Genomic DNA, 19,733 nt, shown 5'->3' on the forward strand with positions numbered 1-19,733 from the left:
AAGCCGCTGCTTCCTTCTCAGCCTGCCCCAGCTTCCCACGCAAACAGCTGATTCGCGGGAAGCCTGGTGGGCGGAGAAGCAGAGCGGGACGGCACGTTCAGGGGAGGAGGCAGAGGCCGAGCAGAGGTGAGCTGGGGCTGGGGAGCTGGTGGTGGGTGCATCCACCAAATTTTCCCCTTGGGTGCTCCAGGGCTGGAGCACCCATGGAGTCGGTGCCTAAGGCACCACTTTTGGCCGGTTAAATTTAGAAGCCCTCGTGGAACAACCGGTTCTAAAAGGGCTTCTAAATTTAACAACCGGTTCTCACGAACCGGTGCGAACTGGCTCCAGCTCACCACTGCTTTCTAGAGTCCAAGATCAGGAACGTCTGAGAAATGGGTGGGTTGAGTGTTCCCTCTTCTTTTTCCTTTAGCATTTCTATGAGGGGTTTGGTCAAAATATCTGCTCTAAAGAAAAAGGGACCTTATTTTAACTAGAAGTACCTTTGGGGCCAGCTTCCAAAAAAAGTTGTTGGCAGGGGGTTTCCTTTGGTTATTTAAGATTTTAGTATGGTACTGACTGCATACTGGAGGGGAAAGTTTTAGATTATGCCGTGGAAGGGTAAAGGATCTCAGAAAGAGATTTTGTTTTGTTACTTGTCTAATTATACTCTGAAGTGCAAGGAAGCAGTGAACCGCGTAAATACACGGAAAACCCCTGAGGGTTGTTTAGGATCAGAGAGAGGCTGTTTATTCCCTTTCTTTTTTTGTTTTCAGTGTTGGTTTTGGTTGATATGCCTCGTTCAGGAAGGAAGGGCCCTAGTTTCCTAGTGGTCCTTTTGAGGTGAAAGAACCTACCCCTTCCCTTCTCTTTTTTCTTTTCTTTTCTCTGCAAGAGCGAAGACAAATATTCAAGGTCCTGGAAATCCCCAATGATACCTTACGGTTCACTGAAGTGGAATATATAAATCAACGGTGCAGCCTCACCTGCAATTCTGTGTATGGTACTAGTCATTCCATCTCAAAAAGGATATTGCAGAACTAGAGACAGGGGTCAGAGAAGAGCAATGAGAATGATCAAAGATATGGAAAAACTCATGAGAGGAGTGATTGAAAAGACTAGGATTATTTACCTTACAAAGGAGACAAATAAGAGGGCGTATGATAGAAGTATCAGTGTTATAGGGAAGGTAGATTGAGAGCTTCAATTCTCCTTGTTTTATAATCTAAGAACAAGACAGTAAGTGAAATTAAAAAGTAGGAAATTCAAAACTGTTAAAAAGAAATTCTTGTTCATGCATGATTTGTTTAAGCTATAGCACTCATTGCCAGTGGAAGAGATGGAGGCTAAAATCTTGACAAGATTCCAAAAGGGATTGGGAATTTATACAGTGTGGCAAAATACCTTGTTCACCTCAGTATTCTCAGTCCTTTTTAGGTTTGAGGCAAATCCTTGTGGGTGGCACAAGGACCTGCTACTCCTCTCCTCAGTCAGTCCCTTGTACTTATTTTCCTTCCTTTCTAGGGAGCGAGTGCAGCCTCCCTACTGGGAAGGTCTAGTGTCTTGCTACAAACAGCCTACTGGCAACTTCCCTGCTTCTCTCACTCTCTCTCTCCTACCACCCAGAGGAGGGTTTAAAAAGGTCCCAGGTAGTTGAGTCAGCTGAACCTAATTGGTTCCCTAGCAACCCCTTTTCCAGCTGAACCTTATTGCCCTGTGGTTCTCTCTTCTCAGTGGATAGGGAAGGGCCTTTTAAACCTCTGGGACTAATTACTATCCCCCTTTTGTAGCTGTTTGTCCTGGGTTTACCACAATAGATATAAAGAATATCCAGAATAATTATTCATTACAATTTTGAATGGTTATTAAGCATTGTGGCTTTGGTTTTACATCAATCTCAAACTATTAGAAATCAGGATGAAACCTATGTGGGGTGCAGATTGTTCCACATATACCCACTGCAGAGTTCTTATGCCATTCTCTGAAGAATCCGGTATTGGCCAGTGTGACAGAATACTTGATTAGATGGACTGCAGGTCTGATCCAGTCTGGCAGTTCCTATGTTCATATGATCACACTTCTGTTTGGAGCAAATCATCAGAGTTAGAGGACTCAATGATAAAAGTGTCCAGGCCTGGGTGATGCTGCAGCTTCCAGCAGTGCTATCACAAGTGGAGCTGTACCATCTGGAAATTACAGGCTCAAAAATCCAAGTGTAGGCAAGATGAAAGTGTCTATTAGGATTTTGGTTGCTGCCTATCACTTGTATCTAAGCACCAATATACTGATTTCTGTAGTTTCAATGTATACTTCACCTTATGGGTTATTGCCATAGTTTTAACGTTTTGGTGGTTATTTTTTAAAATACATTGTACCTTTGTACATGTCTGGAGCAGCATTTCTAAACCTTGACCATTATCAAAGAACATTTTTTCCTCAGGAATATATCATTTGTCTGTGTACAGGGCAAAGTCTCATCCTCTATATGTTCAGGTAAATGAACTGTGAATTTCAGGAAGTTTCCATGGGCAAAACTCTGAGAGAAGTCTGTTCCTGCCAGCCTGGTTATGACTCCCGCTCTCATGGTCCCACAGGGGGGCTCTGTGCATGTAACTGTTAGGAAGCTTGTTTGTTTGACGTTAGTGCCTTATATGCGGGCTGTGTATCTACCCCAAGCTTTTGGTGGATACATGAAAATGATCTATTATGGACAGTTTTATTTACAAGCTTTGCTATGCCTCTTCCCTTGTTAGCAAAATGGCAAAGTAGCAGGGCACCCATTTTAAACCAATGTTATTTTTAATGCAGAGAAAACCTAGCTTTCCTGAAGCTAATTTTCTTACCTTTTCCCATGATTTTTGCTCTGATTTTCTTCCCACAGCTCTCTGGAGATTATTTGTTAGACCATTATTAGTCTCACTTTTCCCTATTAAGGAAATTATAGTGCAAATGAAAATCTGGGTGCTGCACCCATAGTCCTATTGTGTGATGGGAGAAGAGCAGGGAATCTTTTCCAAGAAAAGCTTTATAAAACTGAAATATCACATATTGGCTATACTAGATGCACATGCTGGACACAGACACATGGTCCATTGACATGCTTTGCCTGTTACACTTCGCCAGAGGGAGCTAATTCATTGCAAGACTGAAAGAGCAGGAGATGCCTGACAGAACGGCTGCTGCTACTGCTCATTGTTTTGGTGGGAAAAGCCAACCAAGACCACAGCAGCCTTTGAGATTGGTCTCTCAGTGAGGTGCAACTCCCCCACATACCGTGTCTCATCCCAGAGATTAAAGTAACTCTTGGTGAAGTGTGGGTTCAGGTTTTGGCCTCTCCCCTCCCTTGAAGGGGCCAGAAGCACCTATTGCAAAATGCTAAGACCAATTTACCTTGATGCTGCTTCTGTATTAGACCTAGTGCTGCTGCAGGGTTTTTTTTAAAGAAGTTCTTTTCTGTACTGGATTATTAATAATAAATAATAAGTAGCTCATGATCTAAATCAGACACAGACAATCCAGGTCAGACATGGATTCAGGCCTAGAAAGGTGTAGATTTTCTTAAAAGTAATATTTTGTTTTAAATTTCTGTTGCCTGTCATCCAAATGGATCCTAAACCTCTTTACTAATCAATTATACACTCTCTATTTAATCATTTTGCCTTGTGCATAAATGCAGCCATCTCTTGAGTGGGACACCACACAGCAGACTAGGAGAGGAAGAGGAGGAGAATCCTCTATCCAACGGGGGCGGGGAAAGGGATTAAGAAGACAATGTAATGTGACATTACAACCAGTTTCTCTCATCAGAAAGACAGTACCTCTAGCTGTTCAGCACATTGATTAGTTAAGAGGGGAGAGTACCTCCCATTGAACCACTCCGTTACTGGGATTTCAACAATGTAATCCTCTTCTAGGACATGCAGATCTCCAGGTGATAGCAACAGAAGGACTTGTGGGGTAGACTGGCTCCTCCAGCAGTTTAACCATTGTGTCATCTAGACCTGCTCTGAGCTGGATTAGACAGCATAGTGATTAGAATAGCAGGAGCTGGCCTCCCACTGCTGAAGCTAACTGCTGGCAGCACCAGTGGGAAATGTTAGGAAAAAAGTCTAGTGTAGACACAGGCTCTTCCTTCCCAGACTGCTAGGTGCCCACGATATGTTAGCAGAATCAGAGAGATCTACACATGGTAGTTTGCCCCAAGCCTCACAGAGAACGTGACTAGTATGATCCAGTTTCCTGGCAATAACACGTGAGCCAGGCCCTGATCAGCACAGACCCAATCTCTTGCCAGTTTTATTTCTCTACCACAACCCAGTCCTGGAGCTGGAAGCATCATGCTGCTGTTGAAGGTGCCAATTTTCAGAGGACATCAAACCAAGCCCCTGATTACTCATAGCATTTTCTGAGAAGTCATCATGCTGAACCCAGGCTGCTGGACAAATTTCAATGGGCATGAATTCTAGCTCCCTAAATGCCTCCTGCATTTTCACTCAGATAAAGGATTCTACTTCACGTCCTGTCCTTAACAGCATCAGTTCACAGGTGTTTAATACCATGCTCCATAGATGGCTGTTTTTCAGCAATCAGGTCAGTGATCCTTGCATATCCAAAGGCTGCCTAACAGGAGGGTTGAGTGAGGCCAAAATAAATAAATCCTCACATCCCGTGGCATGCAGGGAGAGAATACAGGACCCTAATATGGGGGTGCACAGAGAGCACCAGGGATGAGGGAGAAGGTGGTAGGGAGTTGCAGGGAACTCTTGAAATAGAGAGGGATGGGACAGTGGTCCACAGGGAGTTTATGGGATGGAATAAGATGAGCCCATGGTGTGAACTCAACAGACAGAAGCTATGAATTGTGAAACAACTCCCACCTGTCAGTTCATAAACAGAGACTCAGACTTCAAACCAGCTGCAGTGGAGCCTCAGCAGGATAACCACCAGAGGAGAAGGCAAGCAGGAGTCAACTTCTTGTAGAGCATAAGCCAGTCATTTGTTTGTCTCCCTTTGGCTTGGGATGGGGAGATAGAGACAGGGAGCTGCTCTTTCCTTTCTCATAGGGTCATCTGTTTTCTGGTCTTAAACAGGTCCTCCAGCCTGTTAGAGTTCTGAGTACTAAGGTTAGCTCAGTAATGAGGACCCTGTCATTTTATTGTCCTGGATCAGCTAAACCAGAGAGGCATATGTTTGGTATTAACAAGAATCAAGCCCTTAATTTCTTCCACCTGAAAGGGCAGAACTCTTCTTTTCCCCCTTCCCCCAGTGAGGAAGCTTCAGCTGTTCTCAATTTAGCAGGATTTCCAGCCCTGTGAAACAACTCTTCCCACTCCCAAATGTATGTGTGTCTGCATGGTATGAGCAAACCTACCCCTTGTCAGTGAATCCACAGACCCTCCAGAAGGTGTTTATGGAGTTGATGTCACTATGGGCAAGTCTTGTTTAAAAATTAGTACAGAGTCTGAACTAAGCAGCATGACAGAACCTGCCCTAAAGATGCAATTGTTGGTATGTAACAACTGAGTTATTTCATAGTTGGATATTAGGAAAAACTATTTCACTAGGAGGGTGGTGAAGCACTGGAATGGGCTACTTAGGGAGGTGGAGAGATTTTTAAGGCCTGGCTTGACAAAGCCCTGGCTGGGATGATTTAATTGGGGTTGGTCTAGATGACCTCCTGAGGTCTCTTCCAACCCTAATCTTTTATGATTCCCCAGGACAACAATAATATATGGGGGGTTGAAGGAAGCTAGAGGCCCCCCACACTGCAGAGCTGACCCCTTCAGGAGGAGGGTAAGGGGCCCTGCTCCATTTAGAAACAGGGAAGAGAAGACAAAGGCCATTTCCATCTTTCCTATCTGATGGCCTTGCTTTGTCTGCTAACTGGAATTTGCCAGCTCCTACAAGAATAAATCCCTTGCCCAGAACTAAAGGAAATCCCATGAAGTGCCTTTTCTCTTATCAGGCTCAGTAACTGCTCTCCAGATCTGCTGCTCCCTCTTTGAAGTGGTGCTCTCTAATTACAAACCTGCTGATGGTCGGCATAGAACACCACCTCAGCACCCCTCCCCTTTGCATTGTGTGTGAGCAGTTTCAGTGTAGATTATCTGGGGTGGGGTCAAATAGGCCTAGAGGAGCATTATCAACATTAGCCAAATGGATCCTAGAGAGAGATGAAAGGAAATAATAGGAAGCTGAGACTATGCCCCAGGCCTTGTCTAGAGTGAGCAAGCAGGTCCACCCAGCAGTGTGGGCAGGCTCCTACCTGTGCTGTTGAATTGTCAGGAGCCCAGGCACTTCCCCTACTGTGAGCGATGAGTCCTGTTTTCACCTGCTGCCCTCCTAGGTCTAAAATGAGTTAGATTTTCAATGACAAGGTGGGTGGTCTTTTATTGGACCAACTTGTGTTGGTGAGAGATACAAGCTTTCAAGCTACAGCAAGCTCTTTTTCAGGACTCTTGATTAGATTTACAGAGCCACTTTCAGCAGGGGTGGCCAAAGTATGGGCTGTAGGCTGGATAAGGCCTGTATCTGCCTTTATATTCAACATAGGCACAGCCAGTTATGACTACAGGTATGAGCATGCAGCCTAACTGCTTAGATAGTGACTGAGCATTGCCTAGTGGCACATGTCTTTGCAGGCTGCCCCTTCATATTAAATAATGACCATAGCATGCAGAAGCAAAAATGGTTCTCCTGCACATATATGTAATCATTCACCAAGCTCTTGCTCACACTATGATAAGCCTCCAGCTGCAGGAATAAACAAATAGAAGCTACAATCTACTCTATTTCATGCAAATTAGGGGCTGCTTAAAGATTTCTGGTAAAAAGAGAGTTCCACCTGTTGAGGACTTGAACCCCAGACAGCACAGGAGTTTTGACCTGGTTCATTTTGGGTTCGAGTCCTCAACACACCCCACCACACACAAACCTACCTTCTCTAGCGTTGTGGAACTACCATCAGTGGAGGGGTGAGGGCCAGGGATCCACTACTACCCAGATCCTTTATCTCTTCCCCTATTGGGGAAGAGAGGTGACACACAGACCTGAGGCTGCTGTGGCAGCTGACTAGCTGCCTTTGGTTGGAAAAGGAGGTTTCCTTTCCTTCCAGCCCCTTACAACCCTCCCCAAGCCAAGACCCTGTAATCTAGTTTAGTGCAGCAGACAGGACTCAACTCCCAGTGAACTGAGCAGCAAGTGAAAGTTGTAAACCTAACCAACATTCAATAAGCTCTGGAAAGTGACTTCCCCTGAGACTACAGATTGTGGGGGTGTATTCTGCTGGCTCCTCCCTCCTTATCCCATCCTCCTTGCAGACACTTTGCTGAGGAATGCAAATGAGAAAAGAGCAATTATTTAAGGATCTACAGATAAGACCACTTCCCATCTCTTCCACAGCAAAAAGCTGATTTAAAAGCCCGCCTCAGAAATAGTCTCTGGGACGCTACACATACTAAACATGAATGAATCCGAACTGGACCCAGTGCCCAGAAAACCAGCCACAAAAGCAAAAAAGAAAAAAAAAAAAACAAGTGGTCCAGTGTGGAGGGACAGGGGAGAAAGGAAGGCCACAGTGATTAGAAATGCACCAGCTTCAATTAATGATGATTTGTTTGTTTATCCTTCACATTTTTAAAATGTATCTGGGATTGCAGATAGCATGGCTGCAGTCTCCAGCTGTCTTGTCCACTAGAGCAGTCAGATGAGCCAACATCTCAGTGGATATGATTTCTGGTGGGGTCCCAGCTGTTGGTTGTTTCCTTACTAACATAAGCCCTTTTCATGGCATAATTATTCACCAAGCCCTTGCTCCTTGCATAACAGGTCTCCAGCCAGGGCACTAAATAGCCCACTCTTACTGTGGCCAGGAGAAAGTTGTTGCCATGTGCTTGACTGCGGTTACATTTTTCTCTAAATACTTTGTTCCTATTACTAAAATAAAACACTTTTGGTTTAAGAAGGCTGTTTGGTCACTCTGTTCACCACTGGTCAGACTCCTAAAGGGAAAAACTGTAGGTGCTGAACCCAGCCACACCTGTTGGGTTAGCACAGGGGATACACAGGATAGCCTACAGCCCAGTCAAAAAGTGGGAGAATTGCAGAATTCCACCCCTGGAAAGGTAAAGCCATGAGGCCCAGCACCTGAAGGGGGTGTTCTGTACCCCTGAAGTGAGTACACTCAGACACAGCCACAAAGGGGACAGAGGTTTAGCTAGTCCTGTAATTATGACAGGGGACTCAGATCAGGAATGGATTCCTGCCTTGCTACAGGTGGTGTTCCTCAACTCATGCCTAGCCACAAAGATGGGTATTTGTCTTCTGGTAGCCTCCCCAAGGCCATTTCACTAGCTGCCCCTTCCACCTACTTTTGGAACAAGAGAGGTTCTTCAAGCTAAGACCCAGCACCCCTTCTCTATCTTACTCATCTGTGTTGATTCATCACCATGGTTCAGCTGAAGATCCCCAGGGACAATCCCTCTTGTTGCAATATCTTAGCAGGGTGTTATGGTGCTGTTGTCCACCGCGAAAGTGATGGGATAAAGGAGAACAGAGATGGAGATTTTTTTTCTTTCAACACTCTGACCCCAGTCCACAATGGTACTACTTAGCTGTCTACAAAACTCCAGCTTTAACCCTGTAGGCACCAAAGTTTCTGTCCTGTTGGGAGCCACACTGTCGTCTCATTCTAGGCATCCGGAGATCTATTTCTTGCCTGACCCCCAGTGATTCATGAACTGGGGGAAGAGAGGCATTCATTTGCCTAGATCAGACCCAATCCAGCAGGTGTGCTCAGAGGCTGTCTACCAGATCAGGTCCTATTCAAAATCTGGCCAGAGGAGGTGGTGGGAGCGCCAGTGCCCACTTCATAACTTTTAGGCCAGTGGTTAGAGCACTTACTTCAGCTGTAAGAGACAAGCCTACCTCTCTGCCAGCAGCAGAGAAAAGATTTTTGAGCCGGGGTCTCCCATGCCTCTCAGGGGAACCATAGGATATTGTGATGCAGGGCTCCCTCAACCTCTCTTGCTGAAACTGTTCCACTATGGCTAAATAATGAAAGAGTCATTGGAGCTGGGCGACTGGACACTGGGTTTGTCCCCCACCCCCACATTCGCACACTGTCCCTCTCAACTTCAGCCCATGACACTTACTTATATCCCCTTGTATCCCCTTGTACCACCCTAAATAAGTCCTTAGTGTTTGCACCCTTCCTTCCATTACACATGTATCATGTTCCCCTCACATGAGAGTTTTAATCTTTTCAATCACTAATTATTAATCAGTCCCTGCAACCCCCAATTATTATTGTTGCCCTGCTTGGAGCTTTCCCCAGTTTGCCAATGTGTCTGGTGGTGAGGGGCCCACACCTGAATGATGCCTCCCAGGTGCCAACCACATCAGTGCCAGACAGAGGGGGACTATCCGCTAACTGCTCCAGAAATGGTGCCTTTCCATATTTAGCACAAAACAGTCTGTTTTTTCTCAAATCACTGGAGATTTACATCTAGTGTGCTTTCTCCTTCTGTGATTTCCTACCCACATTTCTGGCATCACTAAATCATTTTGCCATGCTCAGTGGGGTTTATAGCTCCTCCCACTCCCATAATGTTTAGTATCCACAGATTTCATTAACACCATTCACCGGCATTTCCAGCTCATGGTATGCCTGGCATGGCAATATCTTCTGCTGGTTGGATTGGGTAGTTATTCAGCAATGAAATGGTTATGGTGGAGGCATTTAAGTTACTAATTAAGCACCAACATTAACTCACTGGAATAAAGGAGGGTAGGTCTGGCTATACTGGCCCGTTTCAGGCTCAAAAAGCCCAGCACCTCAGTCACAGTGGGAAGCCCACTCTAACCAGCAGGGCTGGAAGCTTCCTTCTCTTTGTGAATAAATTTTTGTGAGAACAAACACTCCACAAGCATGAGCTCCAGATTTGAGCTTTTGTTTAAAAATAGAAAGTTAATGTTCTAACCTTCGCAGCTGTGAAGAAAACTATCTACATAGGGCCTAAGCATAGCTGATGCAGAGATATTTGCCTGAGGCTGCAGATTGTCTGAAACAATAGTTGTTAAACTGAAATCTAATTATATGCATTTCATTGTAAACAGTTAGCTATTTCACCTCTGATCATTTTAACTTCCAGCACATCTGCTTATCTCAAACTGCCTCCAGATCTCTGCTGAGAACTGGTGAGATGCAGCTTTTCATTATCAATATAAAACCTGCAGCACATTAACGTTTAGAGGCTGGGTACAATAAAGTGTTCGAACAGATTCCATGACACGAGAGAGTGAAGCAAAGCGATAGAATTATTCATTTCCATATTTAATTTAATTAAAAAACCCACAATTAAAAAAAAATGTATCAGCAGCTGCCACAGAATCCCCAGGGCCACAAGAGCTTTGCCCTAGAATTTTGATTAAGTTTACAAGCGTGCCCCACCCTACAGATGTCCCGAGCATATTGCCTTTTAGAAAAAAGAAAAAGCCTTCCCCTTACAGTCAGAGGAAGAGGAATCTGTGAAAGCTGCAGCTGGTGTCTCTCTGCTTTCATCTTGGCTTTGATGTGTGTTCTGAGAGAACTGAGGCTGTCGGGGCCAGCACTAGCTGGAGTGCGACCCACAGACAACAGGGGGAGGAGAGAGAGTCAGTCCATTCGAAAGTCACTCTCACTTTTGACCTCTCCTCCAGCTGCCAGCTCTCACAGAGGTCAGTTTGAACCATGATTTATAAAGATCAGAAACAACTCAGGGATCATTTCCCCAGACTCAAGCTTTTGGAGTAGCTCTGCTACTAGGAATAAATCCCAGAAGAGTGGGTGCTTTGCTAGGAGATTAGATCTGCAGCAACCCAGAAAAATGCTCCATAGCTTGTTGTGTCTGGCTACAACAGCCAAATGCAGTATGGAATCAGTACCAGAGGGGATACAGAAGGAGGGGAAAAAAGCACCTTCAAATGGAAATAAACATCCTTTCCCTTTAAACTATGAAGCCACCTCTGCCATTTCATCTCCTGAAAGGATACAGAATGTCTGCTTTGCAGTCCCTTTACCAGGCAAAGAGGGGACACAGCCTCGCCTCATCCCTTCTGTGGCCAGCTGAGTTCTGGGGCGGGGGGAGTGTGCAGAGTGGGGAGCCCTCCTGGGTAACGTGAGGCTTAGGGCCATCATTGGCAGAGACACGAACCTATTTATTTAAAAGGTTTCAGAGTAGCAGCCATGTTAATCTGTATCCACAAAAAGAACAGGAGTACTTGTAGCACCTTAGAGACTAACAAATTTATTAGAGCACCAAATAAATAAGCAGAAATCAAAAGATTCAGTCTCATCTCCAAACCCTACAAAGGGGCCCTGGAACCAATGTACTCAGTACTCACTGTCAGCACCGTCAGAGACAGGGGCAGGCAGACAGGCTGCCACCCTTGGTGTGGAGGAGCAAGGGAGGAGGGGAGAAAAGGATGTGAGAATGAGAACGTGCCACCCAATTTACTGGCTTCTCCACTTCACAGGTGTGAGCTCGGGGGCAGAAGCATCAGGCCTGGTCCTTACCAAGACCCCACTGGTTCATGCTGAAGTTCAATAGCGCTTTCCATCCCACTATTTCCACCCACATCCCCTATGGACCTTTCTTTTGTCTCAGTTTTTGTAGCATGCCCATCACCATGATATTAGAATGTCTCTATTTCTCTCTCTCTTTCTTTCATTGGTATGAAAGGACAGAGGAATGGATCTCACTGATAGTGGAGAGGGTGGCAGAGATCTTTCTCCAGGAGCAATTAATTGGTCAGAGACGAGCCTACACCCAAGCCTGATCCTAATGTTAGAGAGAAAGTGTGATGCTGCAGAAGACAATGAACATGTACCTGTCTTGAAATTGGAGCATCTGGTGGCCACCCCAAAAGTGTATGCCCACCATTTCCTCAGCATGTTTATTCAGGAGCAGCACTTCTTTCTTCCCCTGCATTCACTCTGGTCTCTCCCCACACCCGTTTCCATCCATCACTCCTGGCTTTCAGGCCCCCTTCAAAAGCTTCCCACAAAGAGACACGGCTGCTGGCAACTCAGGGGAGAAAGAGATCCATGCATTCAGGGTAATAAATTATTTGTCCCCAGCTGGAGGTTGAGAATTGGAACAAACCAGATCAGCCCCAGGAGGCAGCTGTGTCTTGCTCTGGAAAGGGTGAGGCTAAAGACATCAAGCCTGGCCTTTTCCCCAAAAATGTGTGTTTTCCTGGGTAATGCCAATATGAGGATTTCCACTATGGCCTCCTTTCTTGCCAAAGCTTACAACTTCCCCTGTGATTAATTAAATATCCAGACATGCTCTGGAGTGTCTCGGAGCATAGGTTATTTAGGGCTGTCTCAGTGCCTGGGCTGCTCCAGGGCCTCTGCATTACTTGCACACGTATCTCTCCACTGTCCGCTGGCACTTCTTGCACGTCACATAGCAGCACCAATAGTACTTGCATTGGCACCTCTCCACCACACTCTCAGTGTAAGCATTGTAGCCACGCCCGCAGCACATCAGGTTACAGCTGTCACTGCCCACAGAGGTCTTGTTGCATTGCCTGCCAAAGTGGAAGAAAGATGGGGGAGTTGGGGGGATTTAGGGATGTGATGGCACAGCTGGGTTGAGGTGCTAGTTATGGCATAGGAGTTGAGATGGGTCAATCTAGGAAACAACTTGCTCAGCCTCCAGGGAAAGACATACATGGGCACCAGAGAATAGTTTGGGAGGGGCTGTTTCTCCCTGAGAGACACTGGAATGATGAGCAGTTTGATGCAGGAAGGACTATGGAAGAGTTTAGACTGGAGGACCATTCTCCTCATGACTCATCAGGGTGGGGTGGGTAAATGCTTCTGACTCCACCCACTGAATTGCACAGGGGTTCTCAAAATGGGGGTTGGAACCCCTCGGGGGGGGGGGAGGTTGCAAGGTTATTACATGGGGGGTTGTAAGCTGTCAGCCTCCACCCTAAACCCCACTTTGCCTCCAGAATTATAATGGTGTTATACAAAAAAGTGTTTTTAATGTATAAGGGAGGGTCACACTCAGAGGTTTGCTATGTGAAAGGGGTCACCAGTACAAAAGTTTTGAGAACCACTGAAATAGCAGGTTCATATGCCAGGCAGCAGGGCTTGGCTGTGGAATGGACTAGTTGAATCTACTGGACTTTCCATTGCCTTGACAGCTGAATCCTGAATATGGGGGCACCTACCATCCTGTACCCAGGGGAGATAAACAAGCTGCTAGGGTTTCATGGGAATCCCCACACTTGCTGGGTCTGCCATCTAACTAACTGGCAAACGCTTCCTCCCGATAAAACACTCAAGGTTTAGTATCAGCTCTAGTGGAACAGATGAGATGGATGGGGCCCAATCTAGACCACGGAAGGCCCCTTGTAAGACCATACCATATGAGAAGGGGCTTCTCTCCACTTTTTGCATCCTCTCCCCTCCCTCAAACGGTCTTCAAGTCTGCAGCGAGTTACATGGTTACAAGGTTTGCCTGTGGTAGGGTGTGCATGACAAGAGAGGGGCTAGGGAGTTTATTAAAACTGATGCAGGGAGATTTCAGAGCCTCTTGCAATTACAGCCTCCCTATGCACTCACAGTCAAGCTGGCAATGGGACATGTTGTGTGTGTTATAGCAGAGATTACATCATTCAAACAAGAAGGGATTTAGAGAGAATGTTTCTAGGTTAGACTACAGAGGTAGAATGAGAGCCCCTTATATCAGAGGGAGAGTTATAACACAGGGAAGCTACGGCATCTGTAGCTGGTCCTTACCTGTCCTGAGTCCCCAGAGACCCCAGTTTGGGATTCTTTGTGCAGTAGTCTGGAGAACTGACTAGATAAACCAGCTCAGCCTCTCTCACTGGCCTGATGTCCAGTTCTTTGGGCACCAGCTGCTTTCTGGTCCCCATATGCCGGTGGGTCACCTTGGTGGCTGCCAGGTACTTGGATTTGAGGTCAGCGGCTATTTCACTCAAACCTTGCAGCCCCTTCCAACAGGTCTTAACTGAGCAGGAGCCAGAAACACCATGGCATTTACACTTGGTCTCCAAGGAGTCAATTAATACCTGGAAAGAAATAAAATCAGTAAGGAACCCAAAGCTGGGATTCATCCTTCCCCGCCACAGCCCATACATCCCAAGAAGATCTCTGAAGAGCATGTACAGGAAGCTTCAGGATATGAGAAAGCATGGCCAGTCATTGGCACCCAGGAGGCCTTATCTCACTTAGTACCTATGGGGGATGCTTTCCTGCATTGCCAAACATGAAATCCTGCATCAAGACTAACAGGGAATCCAAGGGTTCAATTACTACGCTTTTCTGTCCCTGTAATAAGAGGGTAGTCCTTGGGACCAGTGCCATCCATAAGTTTGCAATGGGGCCTGAAGTTTCCCCTCATTAATTCAGGGGTGTGCTGTGGGCAGTTTCCCATCTTGCTCCAAGTAGCCTGGCTATGTATGGAGACCTGTAGTCTCTGCATGCCATCCCTCCATAGTATTAAGCAGGAGGGGTAGCTGCTATTTGCTCCATTTTTGCACATTAATTGCCACCTGTGGGCTCATGGCAAATTGTCAGCAAGGCCCTCGGTTGGGTTATGTTTGGTCACCACAGGTCCATTAGCTACCAGGAGTGGAGGTCTGCAGAGACCTACAGAAGAACATGCAGTTCTTATTATAGCAGGTTAGGTCCTGGGGTAAAGCAGGTTCAAAGCCAGGATGGATCTCAATGTACCACTGGGAAGATATAAATAGCCAGCAATTATCTCCCTGGAGGTTAGCAAGACAGGGACTCGGCCCTGTTTCTGTAAGGCAGGTGTTTGTGTGAATGGGTCATTATAAAGTTACTTTAACCCACCGATTGCCTCTCCAATTTATTCATGTGTGGTCTCCCAACAATTTGGCAAGAGGCTGCAGCCCTCCTCCGCAACTCAGCCAATATAACCAGTTATTTCTTAAAAGAGGTGACCTGGTTGTGGCTGTCTTGCCAATTTTTGTGGCCAGTGACCATACCCACCTGTCGGCCCACTGCATTGTTATGTAGATTCATAAGCCTGGTGGCTTGTCCTCCTGCCTTGCTGGACTTCATGGGACCATCAGCAAAGGCAGAACCCATCTGGAGGCCATAGCGGAGGTTGTCCCCACAGCCACCCCACCTGAAGCCAGGCCCAGGCACCTCAGATGGGACAGATCCACAGGAACAGATAGGTAGCTCCCCTGAGGCACAGGCCCGGGCAATGGAATGACTGACAGCAGCAGCAGCCAATGCATAGACAAACGCAGATTCCCTGGTCCCTGTGAAGAAAGAGGAAGAATCCCAAAGAGTCCTGAATCCCAGAAATACCAACGTGATTCCTAGTGACACAGAGCTTTCTTCATACAGAGAAAATCACTACGTACTCTTCAGAATCATCCCCACCTCTCGTTCATTTGATGCTAACTGTACGTTTCACAAGGGTCTCAGCACAGTACAACAGCAATCAGAATTCAGGACCTGGGGAGAGGGAGCGTGAGGGAAGCGTTTCCTTTTGGCTGATGCTCCAGGCAACACTGATTTGGGCTCCAGAGTGAGCAGTGGCTCGCTCTCTTCAGCCTCATTACATGGGTCCTTCGAGAGAGCAGTGCTGTTTACAATTAGTACCTTGGTTTTCTACAGCTCTTTTCACCCAAGGATCTCAGAGCATGCATGCAAGCGCTCACTCTCTAAAGTGAAATCTCACAAACTCGTCACAAAACTGTGGTGTAGGTCAGCATTATTCTCCCCATTTCACTGAAAGAGAAAATGAAGTGCAGAGAGTGAGAGCAACTTGTAAAGTCACACAGCAAAACAGCAGCAGTTCCAGAAACAGAATCCAGGATGGTTTACTCAGTGATGAACTTTAACCGCTCAAGTACATCTCCTCTGACAGATTATTATTTCTATTATAGCAGCACCCTCCCCCATTAGGGCCAGAGCCCTATTGCATTAGGGAGACAGGGCCCTATCAGTTCCTTCCAAACAGCTCCCCCCTGCCCCCAACCCAGACGTGGGCAAACTATGGCTTGCGGGCCACATCCGGCCTGCAGGACCATCCTGCCCAGCCCTTGAGCTCCTGGCCTGGGAGGCTAGTACCCAGCCCCTCCCTTGCTGTGCCCCCTCCCCCGCAGTCTCAGCTCGCCACACTGCCAGCACTCTGGGCGGCGTGGCTGGCTCCAGCTGGGCCGTGGGGCTGCAAGCTCCTGCTCTCTGAGCAGCACGGTAAGAGGGCGGAGAGCAGGGGTAAGAGGGCAGAGAGCAGGGGCGTTGGATAAGGGGCAGGGGGTCCTGGGGAGCAGTCACGGGACAGGATGGGGTTGGATAGGGGGTGAGGTCCCAGGGGGGGTGGTTAGGGGCGGGCGTGTGGATAGGTGTGGGAGTCCCAGGGGGACTGTCAGGGGTGGGGGTGTGGATAGGGGTCGGGGCAGTTGGATAGGGGGTGGAGTCCCGGGGGGGTAGTTAGGGGTGGGGGGTTCTGGGAGCAGGCAGTCAGGGGACAAGGAGCGGGGAGGGGAGGGAGGTTGGATGGGTCGGGGGTTTTGACAGGGGACAGTCAGAGGGCAGGAAGTGGGAAGGGGCGGATAGGGGGAAGGGGCCAGGCTGTTTGGGGAGGCACAGCCTTCCCTACCCGGCCCTCCATATAGTTTTGCAACCCCGATGTGGCCCTCGGGCCAAAAAGTTTGCCCACCCCTGCTCTAGCCAGTAATTCCTTTCACAGGAGCAAGAATGCAAAAGTCCTGCTCTGAGTCAATAGCAAGTGGACAAAACCAGGTATAAAAGAAAATATAGTTCCTTTGTGCCCCCCTCCCATCTGCATCTCATTCTGATTCTATTCTTAGTGCCATCTTTTTTCACCCTGTTTTGTTCTGTTCTTCACTTTCCCCTGGGATTAACTCTCCCCTTCTAGTTTGGGGGTCTCCAGCAATTGCTCTTTTTTTGATGTGGAAGTTAATGTCAGTCACACAGACTGAGAGCTAGCTTTGAGACTGCATCCTGCAGTATCTGCACGCTCCAGGCCAGACTCTGATCTCAGTTACACCAGTGTAAATTCTGTATCTCTCTAGTGACTTCAATATGGTTACTTCAGAGTATCTGACAACATGAATATGGCCCATTGACTACAATGGGAATTTTGCATGTGAAAGGACTGCAGGAGAATGAAAAACTACAGTGCCTAGGCAAGCAGAATATAGAAATGCCAGATGATATAGCAGAGCTTCCTTTACCTTTCATGAGGTCAGGGGTGAAACTGGGTGCATACTCAATGGAAGAGCAGTTCCACCTCATATCTGAGAACGTTTTCTGGCAGACTCCCTTGGTCTCTTTGGCTGCATGTACAATGCTGTGCATGAGCTCCAGGTTTCTTCGGCACAGCTGCAATTGGTCTGGGACTAGCCCATCCAATATCTTACAGTGCTGGGTCTCGTTCCAGGCTACCCTGCTGCCATTCACCATCAGCCCTCTGTCATGAAAGAGGAATTACCATAAATGAGTGAGACACGGGTAGAGAATCGAGGCCAGCCCACTCTTGTTGTGACCAGGGATGTTACTGGGGCGGAGAGGAGGAGAGATGAGCCATGTGTTGAGTATTGGTAACTGGATACCGGGCCTTTCACCTCTAGATCAGGAATCTGGTTACGGTCCAAATCAGTGACAGCTGTTCAGTGGTCTCCCACATGAAAAGAGGTGGTGGGTCTCAGGCCTGGAATCAACATTGTTAAAACAAACATAGCTGGTACTAATTGCATCCCTTTGTTGGCATCCTCAGCAGAGGCACCTAGACTGAATAGACCTGACAGCTAAACTCCCCTCTGGGCCTAGAGGCACCCACTCCAGATCCAGACTGAGGTACATTGTAGGGCAGTGCACTTGGGAAGCTGGTCCGTCCTGCTGCTGTCAGTGCTGGGAGTTGTCCTGGTGGCACTCCACCCTTAGAGGCATTCCCTTATACTGTGTAGGGAATAAGTGTGAACAGCGTGTGGGCTTTAAAATGTATGTCTCTAGCTCACACGTTTGTTACATTGACACACGGGGCCTGATTTTCAGAGGGATGAGCAGCCACAGCTTCCATTGATTTAAAATAGTGTTGGTGCCCAGAACTTCTGCAAATTGGGCTATAAACCGCCACATACGTGTGTATCTTGTATTTATTCATACATACAAAGGGCCAAACTGGAGCAAATGGAGACTCCCACCCACCCAAGGCTGCATGTGGCCCATTATTGCTATGTGTGAACTCAGTGGAACTAAGCAGGTATAAAGACCAGCTAACACTTGTATCCTGAGAGGCAAATGTCAGACTGATTTGAGATGCTACTTAAAAAGCAAGACTGAAAATCCTTCCATGCTAGCCCCAAGGCAGGCAGTGGCTAGTTGGCCAGAAGGGGAAAGGGCTCCGAAGGGATGGCTGTGTTGAGTTTAAAATCCAGTAGGGGAACAATGGCGCACAGAAAGTGTCCCTGTCCCAGGGGGAAAGGCAGAGGAGTTGGACTGCCAAATGGCAGAGGACAGAGAAAGGGAGCCAGCTCCCCGCCGGCTCAGCTTCTCCGCTCCCCTGGAGGGTGGCCAAGCCTGCCCTGTCCCCAGGTGGGTTAGCCCAGGCAGCAGTTTAGGGAACAGGGATTTTCCAGCTGAGCTGGGGAGCCCCGGGCAGGGCATCTCTCAGCTGCCGCGGGAGGGGTGGTTGCCATGGGCTGCGGCCCCGCGCCCCACCCCTCTGCCCTGAGTTGCTACTCACAGCCACTGGATCGCCGCGGAGAGTCCCAGCTGCCAGAGCAGCGCCAGGGTGAGCCGCAGCGGGGCGGGGAAGCTCGAGCCCATCGCAGGAGCGGGCGGCGCTCAGGAGAGGAGCGAGGCGAGTCCAGGAGCAGGGCTGGGGGGCGGCCGGCAGCCCCCGGCTCTTAAAGCGCCCGGGCGCGGCACCCCCCGGGGGGACGGACAATGGGAGTTTCGGGTGCAATTCACACGGCGGCTCCGCTCCCGGCCGGACACGCGGGGCCGTTCGCAGCTTCGTGTCAAAGCCACACAACCCGCCCCTCCCCCGAAAAGGCCGCCGAGCCCCCGCCCCAGGGCCCGGCCAGGTGTCCCGGGGCTGCCCGTAGCTACCCAGAGTCAAGGAGAAGAGGGGGCAGCGGCAATGCCCAGGAGAGAACCGGGGGGTGCAAAGCCCGGCAGGATTGGACTGGGGGGGGTGCGGGCTTGGGGGGCACAGGGCCCGGCCTGGGTGGGGTTGGGGAGGCCGCAGAGCCCGGTTCTGGGGGCGGGACTGGTTGGGGCGCAGAGCTTGGGGACTGACTCGCGGCCACTGCCCTTTCGTGGCCGATCAGGGGATGGGGCCCCCTGGCTGTGCCCAGGGCCAGCCTTCCCCAACGCTGCCCCTTGGGGGCTGCTCTCCTGCCGGCTGGCCCGGGATCTCAGGGCAGTGCACGGGGCTGGTCTCGCAGAGGGGTCTCTCTCTGGCCAGGCCCTGGTTGCATTAACACTCCCGCGCATTTAAATAGCGTCAGACAAATATTTCAGGCAGTTCTCAGAGGTGTTGAGACTGTGTCAATCTCCACTTCCCCGGGGAGTAGCGAGAGGCTGGCTACCCCTTTGAAGAGGCGCTTTGAAATGAGAACTGGGCGGCTCCGGTTTATCTGCATGTGAATTGCTGTGAATCAAGGCAATCAACTGGGGGCGCTGTCCCGCTAGGAGCTCACGAGGGGTTCGTCCCCAAAACCAA

General features: G+C 48.4%; 1 protein-coding gene across 1 annotated transcript; it reads right to left on the minus strand.

Moving 5' to 3' along the window:
• Nucleotides 1-10,357: 10,357 nt before the first annotated feature.
• LOC311526518 (protein Wnt-11b-like) lies at nucleotides 10,358-19,133 on the minus strand. The gene is made up of 5 exons (XM_084639654.1): nucleotides 18,750-19,133; nucleotides 17,239-17,474; nucleotides 15,014-15,291; nucleotides 13,775-14,067; nucleotides 10,358-12,552 (listed from the first exon to the last, which is right to left on the minus strand). The coding sequence occupies exons 1-5, from the start codon at nucleotides 18,830-18,832 to the stop codon at nucleotides 12,378-12,380; spliced, it is 1,065 nt and encodes a 354-aa protein (XP_084495780.1). The 5' UTR covers nucleotides 18,833-19,133; the 3' UTR covers nucleotides 10,358-12,377.
• Nucleotides 19,134-19,733: the final 600 nt, after the last annotated feature.

The sequence above is a fragment of the Lepidochelys olivacea genome (assembly GCF_965140295.1).
Source record: "Lepidochelys olivacea isolate rLepOli2 genome assembly, chromosome: 9".
NCBI lineage: Eukaryota > Metazoa > Chordata > Testudines > Cheloniidae > Lepidochelys > Lepidochelys olivacea.